Raw genomic sequence first — 26,159 nt, forward strand, 5'->3', positions numbered from 1 at the left:
CTGGACTCTGCCGCCGAGCTGGAGCACGCCCACAGGAGCGCCGGCGGTGACCATGGCAACCGCGGACGTCCGCCGCGCCGGTTGCCAACGGCCGGGCGCTCGTTGGGGGGCGGGGCCGGGCGGGGCGGGCGCGCGGGTCACGTGGCTCGGGGCGGAGCCTGCGCGGGGCCAGCCAGGAGCGCGTCGGGAGCAGGCGGCGAGACCCGAGCCGTGGGACCCGAGCGAAGGCAGCGCCGAGGCCGCCGTGCCCCGCCGGGCCGCCCCAGCCGCCGCCATGGGCAGTGAGTAGCGGCCGCGCGACTCTCGCTGGGCTCCGGGCCCCGACCGGCTGCGGGCGGTGGGGCTGGCGTCCGCCCCGGGGTCTCCCAGGCCGGGGGCCGGAGAGGAGCGGGCCGCGGCGGGCCGCTGCGGAGGCTGCGGGCCGGGGGCCTCCGCCAAGGCTCCTCCGGCGGTGCGGCCTTGCCGGGGCCGGCTGCGGGGACCCGGGCCCGGAGTCGCGGGGTTTGCGCTCGCTAGGTGGCGGGGAGCGGAGGACGGCGAGGGGAAGCCATTGGTTTTGGGGGCGGGGAGTTAGGGAACCGAGCGAAACCTGGACCGCTTCGAATTTTTCAGGAGCTTAGGAAGCTCATATTTTTATTTCCAAGTCACCCTTCCTTGGCATGTTAGTTGTGATGAATAAAGCTCTCTGACTTATTTCGATTTTTTAAAAAGTGATGCAAGGCATGTATTTTAGGGGAGGAAAGAAGTGCGATTGGCAGCATAGCGTTTTCCCTAAAATTTTCAGTTATTTTGTAGCGTTCACTGAAAACTCACTGTGTGTAAGGTTGTATAAGCCTTAGGGACCAGGCCTTGAATTATGGCGATCTTTGAGAGCCATCTCCTGAACACTCAACCCCACATGCATTCACGTATATACTTACATAGCTGTTCACATGTTTGTTGGATGAATGGTTAAGTGCAAACCTGAGCGGTACACCCTTTGGCCAACTAGTGGACATTTAGAAAGGAAGTAGAAGAGACCCCTGACCTTGAATTTACACAGTATAATCGGTGACATTCTGCAACACAAGAATAGACAAGTGGCCGGCAGAAGCATGAACTTTCCAACACCGATGATCCTAAAATGCCAAGAAATCTGGGAGGGTGGTTTTGATTGAGGTGGGATGGAAAAGGGTAAGGAGTCTAGGAAAGGTTCCTGACGTGGTTGATAATTTGTGTTGCATTAGAGAAGAATGCTTCTATAATTCAGGTTTACTTTCCAAATAGTCCAAAATGGCCCTTGGGCAATGAGTATCTGCCTATGGGAATTTCTGAATTCTTCTGTCAGACATCGGTGACTGCCATCATTTTGAGAGGTTTCTTGAGAAGATTATATAGTCAGCTTTTGGCTAACTATGTTAAGTGTAATTACTCAGGTCAGTTTTAAAACAATGTCATGATGTTAGGATGCAGAATCCAGCGTCTGTAGGGGAAGATGATCATAACTAATAGCTAGCGGGTTGAACCAGCCTTCTTGTGTTTCTGCACATTACAGACGCTGGCAAAGACTGAGAGAATATCATCTTCATTCTCCAGTTCTTTGGCAGGAATTGACTTAAGCTATGCCAGAATATAGTGTCTATCCTTAAAGAACCTTGGTTTGTCTTTGATATATAATGAGTTATGTGGGAAAGCAGTACTTTCTCTTGAAATGTCATGGTCATTTTCTGGGCTGAATATCCTACATACACAAGTACTTTGAAGATCATTATGTGGAAGAGCAACCAAGCAATGAATGTTGACTTAAGTGAAATGAAGTAGAGATTGTATACCTTAAAAAAAAAAACAAAACAAACTTCTCTATGATTCCATGATCTTTCTCACTTATGCATTTCATCATCTTTCAGTCTAAATTAAGTCCTGCAATTTCAGCCCATTTCCTATTATACTTTCCTCCTGTATTTCTCCCCTGATACGTCTTATTTTTGTCTATAGTGCATTATCGTGGGGGTAACATAGTAGACTGCATTTGCTTTTTTTTTGATGTAGTGATGCTCATGGAATTATTCTTTTTCTGTATATATAAAAGGGCTGGATAAAAAGCATGAGGAAGCAAAATCATGGTAGAAGGGTGTTTGTATTTGCTTCTACTGACTAAACCCTTAAATCTTTTGGATTCTTTTGTCCCTTGATTATTTCTGTTCCCCGATGTATTTGAAATGGAGAGCACTGTGATTACTTTTGGAGGTAGGAATGGGATGAATCGTCATTAAAAGTTAGAGAACGTTTGTATTTGTTTCTATAAAAAGGTACATGTCTTTTTAAAAACTTTGTAACAGAGACATTCTTTTTTTTTTTTTTTAACAGTCAAATTTTTAGAAGTTATCAAACCTTTCTGTGCAGTTCTACCAGAAATTCAGAAACCTGAAAGGAAAGTAAGTATAAAATTTTGGTAATATAGAGGGTAGCTAAAGGACTTATTCTACTGAACTAGCAAGATTGATTTACTGTCCCCAACCCTTTTCTGGTGTATTTGGAGAAAATAGTACCTGCTGCTTCTTGCAAGAGGCACAAAGTAAGTAAAACTAGTTTAAACCAGTTTAGATAGGTTCTCTTCTGGTTTTAAAAATGACTTTTCTTTAAGTTGAGACATTTCCAAACCAAGCGTTTCTTTGGCCTCTGTGTTAGATAAGATATTCTCCTATTTCTAGTGACCCACTGCACTGTGAATGACTGAGTCTGCTGGGTCACTTTTGATGAATACGACTGTTCTACATAAATGAATTACAATTGTGCAAGTATATACCTCCCGTTTCTTGATCATTCGATACACAGAAAAATCACAGAAATGCATTCAGAAAATAATATGACTGCATCAGATTATTCCTCAGTCATTGTGCACTTTTGGAGCTCAGGTATTTAAATTCAGAAATATTGTTATTCCCACATTGGCCAGTTCCCTTCTGTGCTTTTGATATCTCACAAAACTAACAGGAATAGGTGTGTAGAAAGAGATAAGTAAAACTTTTGTTAAACTTACTGCTTTATTTAGAAGTGGTTTTTTTTTTTTAATTGCTTTGAGGTTTTAAAAATAGTTGTTTCAGTTACATGTTAGGGATCCCAAGAAGCTCTAGCTTTTCATATTCCATGAAATATTCATGTAATATTATCATGGGCAGTCCACGCTTTGCACAATGCTATGTTAACTGAAATGCATGCATATTGGATCTGTGTCTTGCTTTTCATCCTTTTTGGTTTCAGTTAACAAAGTACAGTGTGATGAGGCCTGCCTGTATTTAATTTACTTAATTTTTGGAAAAGTAAAGAAGATTATGTTTGAAAAGTTGAGCTGTTTGCTTTAGCTGGTAATAACTAGATGAGAGTATCTTAATAGTAAATAATAGGAACCTGTCATGATGCAGAATGTTACGCTTTAATGTGGAATTTTGCTTTGTATTTGCTATTTCTTGGTTTTGATTGATCATCCTTATTTTGTTGTAGATCCAGTTTAGAGAGAAGGTACTATGGACTGCCATAACTCTCTTCATTTTCTTAGTATGTTGTCAGGTATGTAACCAAAGTATTAATTGTCTATGCTGTTGTTGGAGGGTTTTGATTGGTTGCAATTTGAGAAATTTATTTTAGTTAAAATAATAAATATCCTGAATTATTTTGAGCATTGTTATTTTTAATCTGAGTTGATGGTGAAAATGGTTATCTTGTCCTGCTGTGTATTTTTTTTTATTAGTGTGTTTGAACATTTTTTTCTTTTTTTCTCTTAGTGTGCAGTTAATGATCTTTACCCATTTTTTCTTGAGATTTTTTTCATATTAAGACAGATTTTTATATATGAAAGTGTTAAAGCTTTGACATAATACATTGCAAATATTTTTTCCCTATTTTGTTGGCCTCTAATCATGTTGTAAATAGCATGTATTAGTTTAAAAATCCCAAAAAGTCAAATTTTAGAACCCCAGTGATATACTGTATTTATAAATTGATAGAACTCAGTGATACTTTTTATTAATATTTTGCAGAGATTAAGTTCACAAAATGAGGATAAAATGTGACCTGTCCCTGTCACAGGATTGTTGTGAGGATTAAATTAGATTATTTAGTTGCAAGTTTTTTGAGGATTTTGAAGAGCTATTGAAATACATATAACATTCCTAATATAAAAAAAATTATATTAGGAAGTGGTAGAGCAGATTAAGTCCATAGTCTGGGGAAAAGCCAAATGTATTTTTTTTTGAAGAGTAAAGTGATTTGGTCATTTGGTCATTAAGATAAACTGTACTTAGTTTAAAATTGTTTTGGGTGATCAGGGGGAGAGAACTTTTTTTAAATACAGAAAAGGGGCGCCTGGGTGGCTCAGTTGGTTAAGCGACTGCCTTCGGCTCAGGTCATGATCCTGGAGTCCCTGGATCGAGTCCCGCATCGGGCTCCCTGCTTGGCGGGGAGCCTGCTTCTCCCTCTCCCACTCCCCCCTGCTTGTGTTCCCTCTCTCGCTGTGTCTTTCTCTGTCAAATAAATAAATAAAATCTGTAAAAAATAAATAAATAAATAAATAAATAAATACAGAAAAGTAGAGAGAAAAAAAGAATAATCATCCATATTTTTACCACCTATTTTTAACATCTTAGAAATTCCCCTCCCCTCCATAAAAAAATCCAATTTATAAAGGTATAATTTATGTATGGTAAAATACATTTATTTTTTAAGTGTACATTTTGAAGAGTTTTGACAAATGCATACACCCACATACCTACTACCTCAGTGGATACAGAACATTCTGTCACTCCAGAAAGTTCTGTGTAATCTCTTAGTCAGTCTCCACCTCACCCCCAGTGTCAGGCAAGCACTGATCTGCTTTCTGTTCCTATAATTTGATTTGTTTTGTTTTTTTTTTAGAATTTCATCTAAGTGGAATCATACAGTATCATTCCTTAGCATCTGGCTTTATCATGAGCATTTTGAGATTTGTCCATGTGATTGGTAGAGCAGTAATTCATCCCTTCTTATTTCTGAGGAGTGTTCTACTGGATGACTATACACCATTTGTTCATCTGTTCATTTGTTGTTGGACGTTTGGGTTGTTTCCAAATTTTGGCTATAATAAAGTTGCTGTGAACATTCCTGGGCAAGACTTTCTGTGAATATTTGTTTTCATTTCTCTTGGGTGAATACCTAGGAGTAGAATTGCTGGGTTGTATGGTAATTACAGGTTCAGCTTTATAAGAAATTGTCAAACTTTTTTCTAAGTTGTTGTCCCGTTTTATATTTTTACCAGTCAAGAATAGGAGTTCCAGTTACTTCCCATCCTTGCCTGCCCTTGGTATTGTTGAGCATTTTAGTGTTGAGCATTTTAGTATTAGTCATTCTAATGGGTGTGGTTTTAAATTTAATTTGCATTTCCCTGGTAAACGATATTGAGCAATTTGTTCATGTACTTATAGGGCATTTGTTTATCTTCTGTGAAGTTTCTTTTTCAAATATTTTGCCCATTAAAAAAATTATATTGTCATTGAATTATATGCATTTTTTTAAGATTTTTAAAATTTATTTGAGAGAGAGTGAGCACAAGCAGGGGGGAGGAACAGAGGGAGAAGGAGAAGCAGACTCCCTGCTGAGCAGAGAGCCTGATTGGGGCTCGATCCCAGGACCCTGAGATCATGACCTGAGCTGAAGGCAGATGCTTAATCGACTGAGCCACCCAGGTGCCCCGAATTATATGCATTTTAAAATATTTTCTGGATACAGGTCCTTTGTCAGGTAAATGTACTGTGACTATGTTTTCCTAGTCTGTGGCTTGCCTTTTCATTTTCAGATTATCTTGTGAAGAGCAAAAATCCTTCATTTTGAAGTTCAGTGTGTCTTTTTTCTTTGATGGTTCATGGTTTTTGTTTCCTATCTTCTAAGGTTGTGAAGATTTTCTCCTGTATTCTAAATATTTTATACTCTTAGCTTGTATGTTTTGGACTGTGATCTAGTCCAAGTTAATTTTTGTGTATGGTGTAAGTAAGGTTGGGGTTCATTTTTTTCTGTTTGGATAGCCAGAAAAGGCTATTCTTTCTCCATTGAATTATCTTGGCATCTTTGTTGAAAATCAGTTAACTGCATAAGTGTGGATATATTTTTGTACTCTGTTCTGTTCCATACGTGTATATTCCATCGTTATGGTCACACTGATTACCGTAGCTTTATATTAAGTCCTGTATTCAGGTTGTAAAAGTCTTTCAACTTTGTTTTTCCTTTTCAAAGTGGTTTTTGGTTATTCTAGGTTCTTCATATTTCTGTATAGATTTTTGAATCAGCTTGTCAGTTTCTGTAAGAAAGCTTGCTGGGATTATGATTTGTATTGCTTTGAATTTATAGATAAATTTAGAGAAAATTACCTCTTGACAGTATTGAATCTTCTAATCTAAGGGTCAGCAAACATTGTTCTGTGAAGGGCTAGGTAGTAAAATATTTTAAGCTTGGCTGCTAGAACCCAAGAACCATAGCAACTGTGTCACTCAGAAAGTGTGGTATTTCTCACAACTGTTTCATGCAATGAATTAATTTGTGCATTTTATGTTACTTTATTATTTTCTTCTGCAGTATAATTGCATAGTTGCCCCGCTGTGTTTCATGTCTTTCTCATGTTTAGGCAGTCCTGCCCAGTGCTGGTGATTTCTTGATTGTCTTTCCACTGAATCTCAGACAGGTTTATTTTCCCCTCCCAGCCACAGTTAAAAGGGTTTGGGGTCCCCTGTTTCACTCAGCTTTCTTTCTTTCTTTCTTTTTTTTAAAGATCTTACTTATTTATTTGACAGAGAGAGACAGCGAGAGGGAATATAAGCAGGGGGAGTGGGAGAAGGAGAAGCAGGCTTCCCTCGGAGCAGGGAACCTGATATGGGGCTCGATTCTAGGATCCTGGGATCATGACCTGAGCCGAAGGCAGATGCTTAACGACTGAGCCACCCAGGTGCACCTCACCCAGTTTTCTTTAGCTTGAGGGAGTGGTGGGAGGTGAGATAAGGTGTGATAAGTGCAGTAATTGTTACCTGGGTCAGCTGTCTCTTCTTCCGAGGTGGTTCTCACCAGGTGACTGAAGAAGCCTGTTCCATTGCTTACCTCAGATCATCCCTCATTCCCAACTCACGGTGGCCCTGTAATTGTCACCAGGAGAGAGCCCCGTTGCTCACTTCTCTCATCCATTTCTTCTCAGCTGCTGTTTCTAGTCCCTTCTAACCAAAGGAGGCAAAAAGATAAGGCTGTTTGTGCAGCCTGCTCTTCTCCAGGTTTGGAATGTTGTGGGAATTGTGAGGATTGTGTTGCCTTCCCATCCTGATGTTTGGAGCAGCTTCGTGCTGGGCTCTCTGCTTCTCAGTTGTCTGAAGTTTTCTCGCCCCCATGACCACCAGTGCTTCAAGTTCACGATCCCTTTTCTTTGGCTGCTTTATGGATTTTTTTCTTTTCCCTTAGTTTTTTTTTTTTTTTTTGTACGCTCCATATCCAGCATGGAACCCAATGTGGGGCTTGATTTCAGTACCCTGAGTTGATCTCAAGATCTGAGCTGAGATCGAGTCGGATGCTCAACCGACTGAGCTACCCAGGCACCCCTTTTTTCCTTAGCTTTTTTCACTCTTGTTAGCTTCTACTATTGTACATGTTTAAAAAAGTGTGTTTTCTTGGGGCACCTGGGTGGCTCAGTTGCTAAGTGTCTGCCTTCGGCTCAGGTCATGATCCCAGGGTCCTGGGATCGAGCCTGGCATCGGGCTGCCTGCTCGGTGGGAAGCCTGCTTCTCCCTCTCCCACTACCCCCTGGTTGTGTTCCCTCTCTCTCTATCTCTCTCTGTCAAATAAATAAAATCTTTAAAAAAAAAAAAAGTGTGTTTTCTTATGCATTGGGGAGTTGCTGCTCAACTATTGTTGTACATAAACCCATAGCTACAGATTTTACTGAGAGGAATAAAATCAGACACTGAGTTTAATAATCCTGTTGTCTTCAGGAAAGGAGGGAATGCCATTACTTAGGGGAAGTTGGCTGACTTTTTCTTGTTCATTGTCCCACAGATCATCTAATTGTGGAGGTAATGGCCATCTCTATCAGGTGCCATTAAGCAGAGTAATTTGACTGATTGACCTCTCTCCCACTTAGGGAATATTGTGGTGTGGACTGCCCTGTAGTGTTAATTGGTTTTTATACAGTAACTTCTTCCTGTCTCTCACACTAGCTGAAGAGTGTCTGCAGCGTTAGGGTACATAAAATATCCATGTTTCTTGCTTCACCAGTTTTGCTACCCAGCTAATAAATCCAGATGTCCAGAAAGGGTGAGGATGACCAGATGGATTGTTCAGAATCGTTGGCAGCATCTTTTGGAACTTTAAAAAAAAATCAGCTTTGTATAAAGAAGGTTTTTGAAATTGGAAATGTATTTTTCTTTGTGTCTGATCCCCACATGGTCAGGGAAGGGGTATGACCAGGTGCTGTGTCCTGAACGTTGGTCATATAATAGGAAACATTCTGAAGTGAAGAGTTTCTTTTTCTTTCTGATGAGAAAGTAATATGCGCTTATTATAGAAAATTTGATAAATGCTGAGAAGAATAAAGAAAAAGTCAGCCATAATCCTACTACCTACAGATAATTACTCTTCAGGACTTTATGTATTTACACTTAGTTTTATCTTTTACACATTTTTACAGTATTGAACTTTCATTTATATAATTCTGTACCTTTCTTTTTATAGCAGGGTTTCTCAACAATGGCACTGAATTTTAGGCCAGTTAATTCTTTGTTGTGGGGTCATTGTAGGATGTTCAGCAGCATCCCTGACCTCTACGCACTAGATGCCTGTAGCATTTCCCTTCAAGTTGTGACAACCAAAATATCTTTGGATATTGCCAGATGTCCTCTGGGGGGCAGAATTGCCCCAGGTTGAGAACCACAGTGTCATACTTGGTATTACAACATAAGCACTTCTTTTATGCTATTACAAGCTTCTTTAAGCTGCTTTTCAGTGGTTGCATAGTATTCCACTATATATATATACATGCACATATATATGTATATATAAATAATCTTCAGTCTTACATTTGGAGTGTGACTGCGGCTGTCAGTACCCATAGCTTAGCAAAATTATTCTGTGACTGGATGGATATATCCTGTAATTTACTGATGGGGTGTTTTTTTAATTGTAAAAAATTTATACTTTAGTCATTTTTAAGCGTACAGTTCAGTAGTGTTAAGTGTATTCACATTGTTGTGCAACAAATCTTCATCCTGATAGGTATGTGTACTAGTAGATTTGTGTAAGTAGTAATTTCTATTTTTTTTTTTTTTTGTTAAAAAACTTCCTTTAGGGTACGCTTGCTTTGTTACAGAACATGAGAAGTAGTGGTTTTTTTTTTTTCTTTTAAGTATTGCAAATATTAAGTAAAAGAAGTATGAATTAAGTTACAACTTAATTTATATAATGCATTTTTAGAAACTGTTTTGTGTAATACTATAGATACCACTATTTGGAATCATGTCATCAGATTCTGCAGATCCTTTCTACTGGATGAGAGTTATTCTTGCATCCAACAGAGGTATGTACTTCTTTTTTTCTTTTTTTTTTTTTTTTTGCCTCCATACGAGACATTAGTATTGACATCAAGTAGATGTGAAAATGTGGAAACAACTATTTTGATGTCTACAGGGGTGGGGAGCATATGGTAAAAGAAACCCGTTGCCTAGGAAAAGAGACCAACACATAAATACTTACAAAACACTGTGTGTATTGTAATAATAGAAATACGTACAGAGTGTAGATGTACAATAGAGAATGGAGTGATAGCACTGTCTGGAGCTTTGTCCTCCATCCTTTTGTGGGTCATATTTTCTTTGAGACTCAAATTTTTTTTTTGTATAGTATTACTTTATTTACTTATTTATTTAATTTAAATTCAATTAGCCAAGGTATAGTACATCATGAGTTTTTGATATAATGTTTAATGATTCATTAGTTGAATATAACTAAATTTATGTATACTCTCCCAAGAAAAAATCATATACACTCACAGATTTTGCGTAAAACCTTTGGAGCTTCATGGACCCTCTGCAGTCTGGTCCATGGGTTTTGCATGGGCCTGAAAGACCCTGATCTGCAGTGTCAGAGGCGATAGTACTGGAATAGTATTTGAATTGGAGTTCAATTTGTGGAGCGATGGGAGAGGGAAGACTGAGCTAAAAGCCCATGTGCATAGGCAGTGGCTAAAGAGATAGGGACCGGATCATGAGGGTTTTGTTGGTAATTTTTTTAGATTAGAAATAATGGTTAATCATTAAAAAATGCACCAAAATTTGATGCAGTTTTATATAAAGCTGAAAATGAAAGTCTTGCATCTCAGGCGTAACTCCTGGGAAGATAACAGGTTGGTGAATATCTATCCAGACCTTTTCTCTGCATATACATTCACATATATAAATTTATATTTTTTTGACCCTCCTTGAACAACACAGGTTTGAACTGTGTGGGTCCACTTATATGTGGATTTTTTTTTTTTTAATAAATACAGCGCAGTGTTGTAAATGTATTTTTTCTTCCTTAGGACATTTTTCATAACATTTTCTTTTCTAGCTGACTTAATTACAAGAATATAGTATATAATACATAACATACAAAATATGTGTTAATTGGCGATGTTATTGGTAAGGCTTCCGGTCAATAGTAGGCTATTAGTAGTTAAGTTTTTGGTTTGGGGGAGTCAAAAGTTAATACGTGGATTTTTGACTGCATGGGGGAGTCAGTGTCTATAACCCCTCCGTTGTTCAAGGGTCAACTGGGGGTTTTGTTTTTGTTTTTGTTTTTTTTGAAGATTTATTTATTTGACAGAGAGAGAGACACAGCGAGAGAGGGAACACAAGCAGGGGGAGTGGGAGAAGGAGAAGCAGGCTTCCTGCGGAGCAGGGAGCCCAATGCAGGGCTCGATCCCAGGGCCCTGGATCATGACCTGAGCCAAAGTCAGACACTTAATGACTGAGCCACCCAGGCGCCCCGTGCTTGTTTTTTTTTTTTTAAACTGAAAAATAAGATAAAGTATGTAACTATTCTACTTAGTGTGTTTACTCAATTTCTTGAAAGAGTTGTTTCATTTACAGGCTATATACTGTTCCATTCTTTGGATATGTTGTGAATTATTTAATCATTCAGGTCTTTTTTGAGTTCTTACTCTGTGGCAAGCTTTGTGCTAGGTGCTGAGATGAGAGCAGTGATCAAGACAATGTCCCCGTTGTCATGGAGTTTATATTATTCTATTTGGGGAGATATCCTCTACATGAAGTACATTTTGGGTGAGGGGAGGGACATCTGAGCAGAGACCTACAGGACACGAGAGAGAAGGCCATGTGAAGATCTGGGGGAGGAACATTGTAGGGAATAGCATGTGCTCAGGCCCCAAGATGGGAGTGTGCTTAAATGTTCAGGGAAGGATGAGGAGTCAGTGTGGCTAGAAGAAAAAAAAAAAGGAGTAATGAGGGAGAACATGGTGTTGCAGATGAGTCCAAGAGCCAGATCATAAAGGGCTTAGAGACAAAGTAAGGAGGGTCCTTTAAGTGTAATTCCAGGCCATTAGGGTCCTCTTCTGTCACACATTTAGGTTTTTCCCCAGTTTTGTATCATTTTAACCAGTGCTACCATGAGTGCTATCACTGTAATGCTATCTCCTGTCATTTTTTTTTTTTTTAAGATTTTATTTATTTATTTGACAGAGAGAGAGAGAACACAAGCAGGGGGAGTGGGAAAGGGAGAAGCAGGCCTCCCGTGGAGCAGGGAACCCGATGTGGGGCTCGATCCCAGGACCCTGAGATCGTGACCTGAGCCGAAGGCAGACACTTAACGACTGAGCCACCCAGGCGCCCCTCCTGTCATTTTTTAATAGAATTAATTTCTAGAAGTTTAACTGTGCAAGGTACATAACACCTAAATTTTTGATAAATAATGCTAAATTAACTTCCAAAAAGATTTGTATTATTTTATACACTGAGCAGTTGTATATGAGAATGACATTTTTCTTCCAACAGTGGATATTATTAGTCTTTCTAGTCTTTGGAAGTTGGACAGGTAAAAATTGGTATCTGTTATTTAATTTGTATTTCTTTATATATTGGTGAGCTTTGAACATCATCTTCTATTTTTATTGAATATTTGAATTTTTTTTTGAGTGGACTTGTTTTAAGTAATAGAAAATTATTGACCGGTTTAAACACAAAAGTGGAATTTATTAGAAAGGTAGTGATTATTTTTTGGACTCCATAGAGGAGGTAGAACAACTAAGCCTGGGCTGGGAGAGAAAACCAGGGCAGCTTTAGATTGGCAGCAGGGATTGGGAACTTTTTCTTTGGGATTTACCCCCAAATTCCTGGGTTCTTCGGTTCTTAGCTCAAAAAACCTACAGGATTTACACTGGGCTGAGTCAGCTTTGGTTAGAGTGTCAGGGTTACATATTTCAGATTTGGGTGTGGGGGTCCCCTCCTGTACTGTCAGTATTTCCTGAGAAAGACCGTCATTGGGAGCAGCCATACTGTGTTCTCTCTTTTTCCTTTTTAAATTTTTTTTCCTATTGGTTTGTTCATTTTTAATTGATTTGGAAGAACTCTTCGCATATTGGAGGAACTCTCATTTGTGTTCAAGTATTTTTCTTCTTTTGTGCTGCCCCCCCCTTTTTTTTTTTTTAACTTTTATGCAGTGTTTTACCACGTGGAATTTTCGTAGTTGTATCTAACCATAGCATCTATCTTTTTCATTGTGGGCTCTAGGTTTTTTTTGTCATGCTTAGAAAGTTTTTTTCTTTTCCAAGATGATAAGCATACTTATTTCTAGTATTTTTGTCATTTGTCTCTTACGGTTAAATTTTCTATGCATCGGGCCTTTATTTTGATGTAAGTCATGAGGTAAGAAATGCAGGCGTGATTTTTTATAAATGGCCAGTCATTTGGTAAGGTCCACTTATCCTTTTCCCTACTGATTGGAGGTGCCATATTTCTTTTTTTTTTTTTTTTTTAAAGATTTTATTTATTTATTTGACACAGAGAGACACAGCGAAAGAGGGAACATAAGCAGGGGGAGTGGGAGAGGGAGAAGCAGGCTTCCCGTGGAGCAGGGAGCCCGACGCGGGGCTCGATCCCAGGACCCTGGGATCAGGACCTGAGCTGAAGGCAAACACTTAACGACTGAGCCACCCAGGCACCGCTTAAATGTCATTTTTTTATTAACTTGGTATTTAATTCTCAGGCTTGGTATGTACTTCTTATTTTGCATTAAAATAAAATGTTCAGTGTAAGTTTTAAAAATGATGATTTGGACAGAAATTTTGGAAGATTTCTTTCAAAGGATTTAACATTTTAAGTTTAGAATTTACAGAAATTTACCTTTTTTGGGGATAGTAATTTTGACTCAATGAGTTGTTGCAAGGTTATGTTAATAAGTGAATTAAATAGGGTGCCTCGTGGCTCAGTTGGTTGGGCGACTGCCTTCGGTTCAGGTCATGATCCTGGAGTCCCGCAATTGAGTCCCGCATCGCTTCTCCCTCTGGTCCAAACCCCTCTCATGCTCTCTCTCTCTGAAATAAATAAATAAAATCTTAAAAAAAAATAAGTTAAGTAAATAAATGTGTTAATAAATCAATGTTTAAAGAATGACTATATGCCTGTTAACATTTGAGCATGTGTTTTAATAGACATAATGAAGGATTGCAACACTTGTAAACTAATCTTCATTGGGTATAGTAAAGATTATTTACTTTTTTCCTTCTCTACAGGAACTTTAATGGAATTGGGTATCTCCCCAATTGTAACATCTGGTTTGATTATGCAGTTGTTAGCTGGAGCCAAAATCATTGAAGTTGGAGACACACCTAAAGATAGAGCTCTATTCAATGGAGCCCAGAAACGTGAGCTATTAATACACTTAAAGAGTCTTTTCCAAATTTGAGAATTTTGTGGTAAAGATATTTTTCTAGTCTTTCTTGTCTTTGGTTGTAAGCATGTACTCCTTTTCCCCCAATTTTTGTCAGTATTTGGTATGATCATTACCATTGGGCAAGCCATTGTGTATGTCATGACGGGCATGTATGGGGATCCTGCTGAAATGGGTGCTGGCATCTGTCTCCTTATCATTATTCAGGTAAGAAATACAGTTTTTCATCTGCAGATAACAAAACAGTTTGATCCCTTTTTTCTTTTCTAACAACTCTTTAAGTGGTTGATACATTAGTTTACTTTTGAGTTATTTAATTATAAGATTTTGATTATTGAAGTGACATGTATAAATTGTGTTGATATAAAAAAATTAAAATTTGTTTTAATAGCCTGATTGCTGCATAGTATAAGGAATAATGGATCAACTGTATTTCAATGATTCTTAGATGCACATTTTTTTACTTTTTGATGTTTCTGAGATCAGGATTTTTTTTTTTTTAAGATTTTTATTTATTTGAGGGTGAGAGAGCCAGAGCAGGGGAAGGGGCAGAGGGAGAGGGAGAAGCAGAAGCAGATTCCCCGCTGAGCAGGGAGCCGATACGGGGCTCAATCCCAGGACCCTGGTATCATGACCTGAGCTGAAGTCAGACACTTAACGACTGAGCCACCCAGGTGCCCAGGATGTTTTTTCTTATAGCGGATAGTGCCCCACGTTTGTTGTCAGCCAGGCAGCAGTTGTGATGGTAGTCATTGTCTGCATATGTGTGTCAGCTGGTTAGAGCTATTCACATGTTCATTGCATCAGTTGGTTATGTGCATTGTTGGTGTAACATGTTTTTGAGATTAGTTGCTGTTTAAAATGTCTGCAGAAGTCTCTGGTTTGTTATGGAACAGTCACTGTGTGTACGCAAAGGCACAGAACAGGCTGGATGATAAAATCTGTGTGTAGGTCTAAAATACTTTCTTTGTAAATAGAAAATAAAAATTCTTTGTGATAAATTATTGTCATAGTTTAATTAACAGTATTTTTTTTCTTTGTTAGTATACAAAATAATGACATTACAAATAATATCTCACAGCTAGTAAAATACATGAACCTGTATACATATATTCCATGGATTTTTTAAAAATAGACCCTTTGGAATTAAACTTTTAAAGTCCAACATAATTATCCCTGTACTAAGTATCTCAAAGTATGTCAAATTTAGAAGATATTTCTCTAATGTACGGTCCTTAAAAATCATTTAGAGAAGCTACCCAAGAATGGAGTGTACTTAAGTTATGTAATAGTTATTTATGGCATTTTGAAAAGAAGTTTGATAAATGCAGCATCTAGAGTCCTTGTTATTTTGGAAATGCCTCTTCTTGCTCACTCTATGGAATTAGGATTCACTAAGGAACATTTTTTTTTTTTTAAAGATTTATTTATTTATTTGACAGAGAGAGACACAGCAATAGAGGGAACCCAAGCAGGGGGAGTGGGAGAGGGAGAAGCAGACTCCCTGCTGAGCAGGGAGCCCGATGCGGGCTCGATTCCAGCACCCTGGGATCATGACCTGAGCCGAACGCAGATGCTTAATGACTGAGCCACCCAGGCGCCCCAGGAACATTTTTTTAAATGGTCAAAGCATTAATTTCAAAAAAATATTTTTAAATAAAAGTGAAATACCAACTTATATACATTGAGAAATAGGACCATTTCAGATTGGCATGGTTGACCATTCTTTTTTAATGAGAAACCTTATATAGGAAGCAGATCAAAATAAGATCATGTAGTGAGTATGATTAGAACAAGGAGAATTGGGTTGTTCAAGTATTTATTGGTGTCATTAACAACAAGGGGGGGCTCTTCTAACTAGATGGAAATATTTTGTCTTTTTACCAGGTGAGGAATTTTTAATGGATTATCAGTCTTTGGTAGGTTTCTGAGCCCTAGTAAGTTCCCATAACATTGTCCTTATTTCTCCATTTTAAAAAATACCCTGATTGGCAAATTTATAACCTTTGAGAATTAGAAAAAGAAGAGTTGCTGTGGCTTGGGGAGAGAAGATCCTCTGAAAACTGATTTGGATGTCTTTCAGTGCTTAGGATCTCTCCACATGCTTTTGGCATTGTTGATACCAATGCATCAATTGTTGTCTTATTTTGTTTCTTTATAATAGCCTTTGCTTTATGCAGCTTGTAGTTCAGAATAGCTCCGATTTTTATTTATATATATTTTAAAGATTTTATTTATTTATTTGAGAGAGAGGGAGGGAGAGAGAGAGAGAGAGAGAGCATGAGCGGGGGAGGGGCAGAGGGAGAGGGAGAAGCAGACCCCCGCCTAGCAGGGAGCCCAACCCCAGGACCCTGGGATCATGACCCGAGCCAGAGACAGACACTTAACCAACTGAGCCACCCAGGCGCCCCCAGAATAACCCCGATTGTTAAAAGACAGAATTGGCACCTAGCTCTTAGGACATTATGCTCCAGTACAATTTTTCTAGTATTTTAGTAAGGTATTTTTGGATTCTTGAAGAACCTCATCTGACCAGTTGTGGGTTAAAGCACTGACTCCTGTGGAGTCGTTACAAATTTGAATTTGATATAAAAACAGAGTTAAGCTATTTTAATTTTTTCCCCCAGTATCAGAAGTCAAGGAATAGTTATATTCTAGGAATGAAATAAATGGATATATATACTTTTTTTTTACAGAAATTCTGGCATACAAATACTTGTGGTTAATCCTTTCAGTGTTAATGTATAGAGAAATGTGTTTGATCATAGGTGGGTAGTGTGTCTTTTAAGGCATTGCTAACATTGAAAATATGTGGCTACACTGAAGAGAGATGATTGGATCAGTGTGTTTCACCCAGAAACATAGACTTTGAAAACTGTTTGCATGCTGTTAGGTAAGGTATTTCTCACCTTAATTATTCTTGTTTCCTTCATGTGGTCATGTCTTTGCACTAGTGAGATTTGAAATCTTAATAGTGGGTCTTGATTAAAATAACAGAATAGAAAATATCAGTGTGCATGGCACATAGGAAAGGTAAGTATTGTTTTGTCCAGTTGTGTGTGTGTGTGCGCGCATGCACAAACAGAGTTGAAATGTAAAGAGTTATTTTTGTGCCTAATTTAGAGATTTATAGGTATGGCACATTCCACAAGCGCATGCAGGTAGCATTCAGTCTCTCTCACTGTTGTAGTCAACGAGATGCTTGTAACTTCCTGGTTTCTCAGCGTCTCCCGCCTCGGAGGCATAGTTCACATGCTTTTTACTGTCTTTTATCTTACTCTTTTGATTATAGAAACCATTTCTCATTTAGACTTCTCTATGCCAGTTAGAAAAATATGAGTTTGATTTTTGCAGGACATACATGAATCACCCTGTAGTCTGATGGTTATTGGTCTGAACAGGGGGTTTGGAGAATTACAGGTATTTCAGAATGACTTTATGACTCTGGACAGGCCATTTAATCAGAAGCCCATGATCAGACTTTTTGGTGGGCTGATAGTTTGTGGACAGCTGCTATTCCCTGCACAAGGTTGGTTTTCTGATCGGGAGTATTTATTTACTTACTGCATAATTGTGGTCAAAGTAAAATCTCAGTAGTAAGGCCTAACTTCTCTTTTATCTTGTCAAAGTGTTAAACTTGGTTTTCAAACAGTAAAGGATTCATGAGCACTCTTAGAAGTTTGAAGAATTGTGCCCTTTTTCCAATCCTTTGAAAATCAAACTAAAAGACTGTAATAGACCATTTAGGCTCTGTACAACCACTGAAATGACAGTTAAGGAAAAAAAACCACTGCGGAAGGTAAGCATGCTTAAAATGGTGGACTGTAGCTTGTTTGCTCTCTTTTGTAACAGGGGATGTCAGGTAAACTGAGTAAGTAATAGGGTGGGAGGCTTCAGAGCTGGGCAGAATGCATTGGAAATGGCATTTCCTTACTTATGTAGGATGGGGTTTTTAAAATGGGGACAGGTGTGAGGTTGGAGGCGTAGAAGCATATTTTCTTCCCCTCTTGATGAGTTTACTGCAGTGCAGTAGACATGACTGGGGAGGTCACTTGCCAGGCTATGGATTATTTTTAATTGGTGCATACTTTTACGGAAATGTCTTCTCCAAGAGGAAAATTAAGAATTTTCAATTTCACATAAATTAAACTTAGTATGCTTTTATTTTTTAAAAAGGGATGAGCTTAAGAACCTGGCAAATCCTTGACTTTATTTTTTATTTAATCCTTGACTTTACCTTTACCTTCAGTCTTTGTCACTGTGCGTATGGAGTGCATTTTTGACATTGTTATAATCTCTATACATATTAATTTGTGCTCTTTTTGACTTATTTTCTCTATATATTACAGTTGACCCTTGAACAACACAGGTGTTGGGGCGCTGACCACCCCCCATGCAGTTGAAAACCACATACACCTTTTGACTCCCTCAAACCTTAACTACTGACAGCCCACTGTTGACCTGAAGCCTTGCCGATAGCATAAATGGTCGATTAACTCACATTTTGTATGTTATATACCATATTTATATGATATAGTAAGCTAGAGAAAAGATTATTAAAAAAATCAGAAGGAAGAGAAAATACATTTATAGTATTTATAAAAAAAAATCTGTGTATACGTGGACCTGTGTAGTTCAAACCTGTGTTGTTCAATGGTAAGTGTATATGTAATATAATGTATTAAAGTATTACATAGAATACCTTAAAAATGTATCAGCATAGTTTACATACTTTTTCTTTAGTGGCAGTATACAATTGTGTCTTGTTATTATACCATATTTCATTTGGTCTTTCACTTCCTTGGAACTGTTTGGAATGTTTTCAGTTTTTTTGCTGTCCTAAATTGAACAAGTTTGAACATTTTTTAGTGTGCTTTTCAATAGGCCTTACTTAAACATTGTAAGAGAAACTATTCAGATGGTTTATAAATATGCTTTAAAGGTTGAAATGTCTGCTTTATGATGTAGCAATGTTTCCACCCCTCTGACTTGCAGAACTGACTTCTGACTAAAGTGGGGTTTAAAAAGATGCAGAATCCTAACAGTGCTATTGCAACAATTAGGTTTTAATATTAAAAATGCCCATACTTTGCAAGTAGTCAATGGTGTTCCTCTTTCCCTTTCTTGAGTTTATTCTTGCTTCAGCTTACTTGCATTTCTTTCCCCACAGTTGTTTGTTGCTGGTTTGATTGTGCTGCTGTTAGATGAGCTGCTACAGAAGGGTTACGGCTTGGGGTCTGGTATTTCCCTCTTTATTGCCACCAACATCTGTGAAACCATTGTCTGGAAGGCCTTTAGTCCCACTACTATTAACACTGGCAGAGGTACATTGCACAGTGACTGCGACTGCACGAGTTTTGCTGGGTGTGTGCTGGAGAGTAACCCGTCACGGAGCAGGACGTGCCTGTAAACGTCCTGGTTTGCCGTCCCAGGGGACACCTGATGCTAACTGCTCAAGAATTGAGCAGCAGAGATTTGTGGAGTATGAAACAGTACTTCAGAAAGAATTAGATCTAAGTCTTAGCCTCTGCTCGTTGAAAATTTCAGTGGTTGCAAACAGCTTTTTAAAATGTTACTTGCTTAAGCCACTGCTGCAGAAGTCATTGACCTATTTCCGCATTCCCAGGGGGATAAAAAGGTAGTGGATTAAGATTTTTCAAATGAAAACGCTATTATTTATTGTATCATCAGGGAGCACTAATACTTTTGCTGCTATTCTCCTTGGCTTTGTAATAGCAACTAAATTTTGAAATCCTGCATTCTGTCTTTCCCCTTACCCATCTCCGTTTATCTCAAATGCCATCCAGGCTCCATAACGGTTAGCGTCTAAACTGATCCCAGCCTTAAGAAAAGAGCAATGATGGTTTACTAGTATTCTTGGTAAAATAAACTTAAAAGCCAGCTCGAGAGAGTGACATAGATCTTTTGAGTCTGACATCTTTATTCTGCTTTGCTCTTGCTTTCCCCCCTCCTTAAAAATACTCCTTTCCCTTCCCTAAAGTAAAGGAGAGGCAAATCATTATGACCTAAATATTTGCTTAGGTTTATTCTACTTTGGCTGTTTTCATCAAGAATAATCTCTTGAGAAAACTTGAGATTTGTGCTAATAAAAAAGATACATTTGCCTCAATGATGTGAAGATTTTTGGAAGCTCCACACATGGCTGTATTATAACGTAAGCATTGATGAATGATTTTGACTCCTATTTTCTGCCATGTACTGGAGGTTCAAGGTTATTTGTTTGATCTTCGGGACAGCTTTGGAGAAAGAGTCTACAGTGAATTTCTCTCTTGATTTATCAGGTACTGAGTTTGAGGGTGCAGTCATAGCGCTCTTTCACTTACTGGCCACCAGGACAGACAAGGTCCGTGCTTTAAGGGAGGCTTTCTATCGTCAGAACTTACCCAATCTCATGAACCTCATTGCTACGGTTTTTGTGTTTGCCGTTGTTATATATTTTCAGGTATGTATACTTTTTTCACCGAAATTGGTGGAATGTGGATTTTTATTATGCTCTTAAAGAAAAGAATGCCATTTGAAATGTCAGTATCTAACAAGTCAGTGTTGCAGAGTCTAGTCAAGCAAATAATTCTATTCTTTCGACTCTGAGGTGCAAAATATTGGTGGTGATGGCATAGAACAGGAGTTCCGTGTGTGCGTGTGTGTGTGGGGGGAGGGGGGTGCAGGGAAAATGCTGGCGTTGCTTCTCACACTCTCTGGTGTATTGTTCTGCCTGTCATCTGTGTTCTTGAGTTGTGCACTTACTCTTACTTCCTCTTCATTTTCATTTTTTAGGGATTTCGTGTTGACTTGCCCATCAAGTCGGCCCGGTATCGAGGACAGTACAGTAGCTATCCCATCAAGCTCTTCTACACCTCGAACATTCCCATTATTCTCCAGTCGGCCTTAGTGTCAAACCTGTATGTTATTTCCCAGATGCTGTCTGTTCGATTTAGTGGCAACTTTTTAGTAAATTTACTGGGACAGTGGGCTGTGAGTATTTTATTTATTCTAAGCATTCGTATTTATTGTAATTTCCATTTCATGGTTATATTTTTAACTGAAAGAGATGAGCCATAATTGAAGCAGTTGCTATAACATGTTCAGATTCACTTCCCTGTCGCAGAGTTTATAATTTTTTGGAAAGACGTTTTACCCCCATCTTTCATGGCCTGGGTGGCAATAAACTAGTTGTGTTAACTGGGCTAGAGATAGGCCTGTGATTACTATATGGAGAGAGCACAGAGTTACCAGAAATAGAATCCAGCACTTTCTGACTTCCCCTTTAGAGATCCTGTCGTCATAGCTTCTTCCAAAGCAGTCCAGCCCCATTGTTACTGAAGTGTGAGTTATTGACAGATCGAATTTTAATTGGTTTAAATTGTCATATGACCAAGGAGTATTTTTCCCCCTTAAAGCTATAGAATTAAAAGAGACCATGATTCTTTATTCTTTTACAGGATATGTAATTGTACAATTTATATTTCACCAACTGTTATTTTTTATAGTCATTATTTCTGAAATATGGTGCTTATTCTTTGCATTTATCTTAATGTGCTACCTACTACATTGTAAGTTACAGTGACCTATCTTTCTGCTTCTGCTAAAGGTCTTTTTTTTTTCCCCTTTTTTAAGTTTAACAGGATAAGACAGTACTCTTGAGTGTTAGTTGAAGGAAATAGGATTCCCTTTATCCACAGTACTTTTTCTCTGCTCATGTAGCGGAAATGTGATTGCCTGTGATGAGGGAAGATGCGGTCCCTCCCTTTGAGAGCTAATAATCCATCAGTAATTATTACTGTAATGATTTCATAGCAATAAGTGCATTGAGTGGCTGTATATAGATTGTGTTGTGATCTTAACTAAGTTCCTTTTTAATGAGAGAATTACTGGGAAATTGAATTATGTCTATAAAGAGTACTTTTGATTGGGGATTAGTGATTCTAGGGGCACAGTAAAGAAATCAGTTTGAAATATGTATTCAGGAACTAGACATTGTAATCATTGCAGCCAGAAATTGCTTTCACACCCCCTGTACCCCAGAATTTACACTGTTCCCAGTTCTGTTACTATAAAAATTCTTAAATGTTTGTCTGGCTAAAAATCCTCTGATAAATATTTATTACAGGACTATTTCTTACACAAAACATATAAAGTTTAGGCAGTGAGTTGTTAGTCGTCCGTCAGTATTTCAATTGATTGTATTCTTCATGGAATACTTTGAAGTGAAAAAATATGTAGCATACTCTTGTATAGTTAAAGTGCAGAAAGTTTCAGATTCTAAATGTAATCAGAGATTGACAATAAATATAATGATATTCCTGTCTTTAGGAAAAGAAGAGAGATTTTTTTGGTAAATGTATTATAATGTTGGTTTTTAAAAGATCACTCTTCTGTTAGTAATAAATTCCCAGTGTCTTTTATATAATAGATGCTCACTATATAATTTTGAAGGAGTGAAGATATTAGACACAAAAGTAAATCTTTAAGTTACATAGAATTGTTAGCTGTAGGTGCTCTGAGCTTAAAGCATTGTAATTTTTGAGGAGTTTGAAAAGTCATAAAAATGTATCTTGACCAGTTGCGTTCACCATCTCTTCTTTTTATTCTTGTTATGTAGGATGTCAGTGGGGGAGGACCTGCTCGTTCTTACCCGGTGGGAGGCCTTTGTTACTATCTTTCTCCTCCCGAGTCCATGGGTGCCATATTTGAGGATCCTGTCCATGTGGTTGTTTATATCATCTTCATGTTGGGATCATGTGCATTCTTTTCTAAGACATGGATAGAGGTGTCTGGTTCCTCAGCCAAAGATGTAAGTATTTATTGCATTTGAAAATAAACGTTTTTATTTTCAAAATGGTAATTGAAACACTTTTAATTACTTTTATAATTTAAACTTTTAAGTCATACACTCTTAATAATGAGGTAATATCACCCCTAAGGGGTTTGGAAGGTGGAAAAATTCTTAGATTTTTACAGTGGTTTGTGAACCCTCCAAAGCTGAACCCTACCCAACAAATTCTTATTCCTTAGTATTTAATTTCTGTTTAGGGAGGTGAAAAATAGAAAAGATTGAGAAACACTGGTTTAATGTGTGGGTAGTAGGTGGTGTGCAACATTGAGTCTCAGGTGTAATGGGAATGATATGACAGTGCCTACTTAATGGTCTCATATTTGATTTACTGGTGTGTGGAAAGCCACTTCACACAGAACCTGGTAGGTAGTAAACAGTGAAATATTTATAGTTTGATTTTATAAGTTGTTTTTCTCTTGGCAGGTAGCTAAGCAGCTTAAAGAACAGCAAATGGTAATGAGGGGCCACAGAGATACCTCTATGGTTCATGAGCTTAATAGGTAAGGTCATGAGATTTAATCCTTGATGTGTGTGTGTGTGTACGTATACATGTATTTGGTTTTTCAATCTTTAATTTATTGTCATGTTAGTTATCCTGTTTGAATATGAAGCATCTTTCTTCTACTTCACACAGAAAAAGCAAAATTTAACATGATACTGAATTGTTCTCTAAAATTATTCTCCATCAAAGTTGACATCTAAATTATTTTTTAAAATTGTGTTCCCTTCACTGCTCAGCCCAGTATTTAAAATATTCCTGATTGGAGGTCCTCGTTGTCTGGTTGCACATAAAATCACCTGGGAGCTTTTATTTTTTTATTTTTATTTTTATTTTTTATTTTTTTTTAAAGATTCCATCTATTTATTTGACAAAGAGAGACACAGCGAGAGAGGGAACACAAGCAGGGGGAGTGGGAGAGGGAGAAGCAGGCTTCCCGCGGAGCAGGGAGCCCGATGCGGGACTCGATACCAGGACCCTGGGATCATGACCTGAGCCGAAGGCAGACACCCAATGACTGAGCCACCCAGGTGCCCCCTGGGAGCTTTTAAAAAGTACTGATGTTCCACCTCTAGGAATTGTGATTTATTTGGTCTAGGGTGGATCCCATCATTAGTTTATTTTTTGATAACAGCTTTATTGAGCTATAATTCACATCCCATGTAATTCATTCATTTGAATTATATGGTTTAGTGTTCTTGTTTTTAGTATATTCAGTGTGTGTAATCATTACAATGTAATTTAAAAAACATTTTTGTCACCGGAGTGCCTGGCTGGCTCAGAAGAGCGTGAGACTCTTGATCTCAGGTCGTGAGTTTGAGCCCAACATAGGGTGTAGAGGGTACTAAAAACAAAACAAAACAAAACACAACACAACTTAAAAAACAAACCAGAAATATTTTCATCACCCAGAAAGAAACCTTGTACCTATTGGTTATTCCCCATTCCTATCTTACCTCCCATCCCCGAGCCAACTTTTTAGTTTTGATCTCTACAGATTTGCCTCTTCTGGACATTTCATATAAATGGACTTGTGATCTTTGGTGAAGAACTTTTTTCACTTGGCATAAAGTTTTCAGGGTTCATGCATTATTTGTGAACGATATTCCATCATACGGATGTACTAAATCACATTTGTTTATCCATTCATCAGTTGATGGAGATTTTGGTTGTTTCCAGTTTTTGACTGTCAGGAATAATGCTATTAAGAACATGTTTGTACACGTTTTGTGTGGCCATGTTTTCATTGCTGTAGGAGTGGAATTTTGTTGGGTCATCTAGTAACTCTGTGTTTAACTACCGAGGAACCGGCAGCTATTTTCTAGCGTGGCCGTACCGGTCTGCATTCCCACCAGCAGTGGATGAAGCTTCCAGTTGTTCACATCCTTGCGAGCACCACTTCGTGCTTTTTGATTATAGTGGGTAGGAAGTGGCAGCTTTTTGGTGGCTTTGATTTGCATTTCCCTGATGAGTAATGACGTTGAACATCTTTTCATGCATTTAATTAGCTATTTGTGTATCTTCTTTGGAGAAATGTCTTTTCAGATCTTTTGCTTGTTTTAATCGTATTGTCTCTTTATTACCGAGTTGTAAGATTCTTTAAAAAAAAAAAAGTATTTTGGATATGCCTCTTCTCAGGTATATGATTTATAAATATTTTATTGCCATTCTATGGGTTGTCTTTTCACTTTCTTGGTGTCCTTTGATGTACAGGTTATAAATTTAGATGAAGTTCAGTTTCTCTTGGTTGCTTTGTACTGCTCTTAGTGTTTATATAAGAAACCATCGCCTAACCCCAAGGTCACAAAGATTTATTCTTGTTTTCCATCAGGAGTCTCGGCTCTTACATTCAGGTCTTTGAACCGCTTTGAGCGAATTTGTTTTGTGTTTAGTGTGAAATAGGGATCCAGATTTCTTTTTGTGCATGTGGATATCCAGTTCCAAAGCCATTGGTTGAAAGGCACTTGTATTTTTATGTAAACTTTTATTTATTTCGCACCTAGGTTGCAGAGAGTAGTAGAATGAACCTCCAGGTACCCAGCTTGTGTCCAGCTTCAGTAGTTAGCCTCATTCTGCCATTCCTGTTCATCCACCATCTCCCCCAGGCTTTCTCCCCCGCTTCTTTCTGGAGTATTTTAAACACAGTCCCATTGTTTCTAAGAGTTCTTCAGGTGATTCTAACGTGCAGCCAAGATTGAGTTACCGTAAAAGAGGATCATCCATATCTTGTCACGTAAATTTGATACTTAAAAAGCATTTTGAAATTTACTCTTCATCTACAAGAGTGAGCTAAAGAGGACCTATTTCAAACGGTACCTATTTTAATACTTCAATCTGTTGAGGATTCTAGCCTTCTGCCATAAAAATCACGTATTGCTTTTCTTGGCTGTTGCCTGGTTTCTGGAAACCGGGGTCCCGTCCTTCCCTGAGTCACAAAGTCTCCATCAGCATGTCAGCACTGTGTGGGACACGCACGCCATCCCACAGATGGTCCCCCCCCCCCGCTGGTGTAGCGTGCCGATGACACAGCTCCCGTGTCCCGCGCTGGCTGACTGAGGCTCTGTCTTGCAGGTACATCCCCACGGCGGCCGCGTTTGGTGGCCTGTGCATCGGCGCCCTGTCGGTGTTAGCCGACTTCCTCGGGGCCATCGGCTCCGGCACCGGCATCCTGCTCGCGGTCACTATTATTTATCAGTATTTTGAAATTTTTGTCAAGGAACAGGCTGAAGTCGGTGGGATGGGTGCTTTGTTTTTCTAGATGTTCCAATATTTCTTCTCGTGTGTGTGAAAGGGAGAATACTTTTGACACGTTGTTTTTGTCCAGTAACGCTGGTTCCCCTTTTCTTCCCTCACAGTTTGTGTTCACGTGCTCACTGGCCCATTTGT

At 38.6% G+C, this 26,159-nt stretch overlaps 1 protein-coding gene across 2 annotated transcripts; it reads left to right on the forward strand.

Annotated features, from left to right (window-relative positions):
- The first annotated feature begins 37 nt into the window (after positions 1–37).
- Positions 38–26,153, forward strand: SEC61A2 (SEC61 translocon subunit alpha 2). 2 transcript variants are annotated; one of them, XM_081820579.1, is made up of 12 exons: positions 38–281; positions 2,347–2,414; positions 3,481–3,546; positions 9,475–9,553; positions 13,763–13,894; positions 14,018–14,127; positions 19,091–19,244; positions 20,223–20,383; positions 20,716–20,913; positions 22,541–22,732; positions 23,198–23,274; positions 25,845–26,153. In XM_081820579.1, exons 1-12 carry the CDS (start codon positions 53–55, stop codon positions 26,029–26,031), a joined length of 1,653 nt encoding a protein of 550 aa, XP_081676705.1. In that variant the 5' UTR covers positions 38–52; the 3' UTR covers positions 26,032–26,153. The 2 variants fall into 2 exon arrangements, with proteins under 2 accessions (XP_081676705.1, XP_081676706.1); XM_081820580.1 differs by lacking the exons at positions 19,091–19,244; positions 20,223–20,383.
- Positions 26,154–26,159: the final 6 nt, after the last annotated feature.

Source organism: Leptonychotes weddellii, chromosome 5 (genome assembly GCF_054177405.1).
Source record: "Leptonychotes weddellii isolate Sample4059 chromosome 5, ASM5417740v2, whole genome shotgun sequence".
In the NCBI taxonomy this organism is placed as follows: domain Eukaryota; kingdom Metazoa; phylum Chordata; class Mammalia; order Carnivora; family Phocidae; genus Leptonychotes; species Leptonychotes weddellii.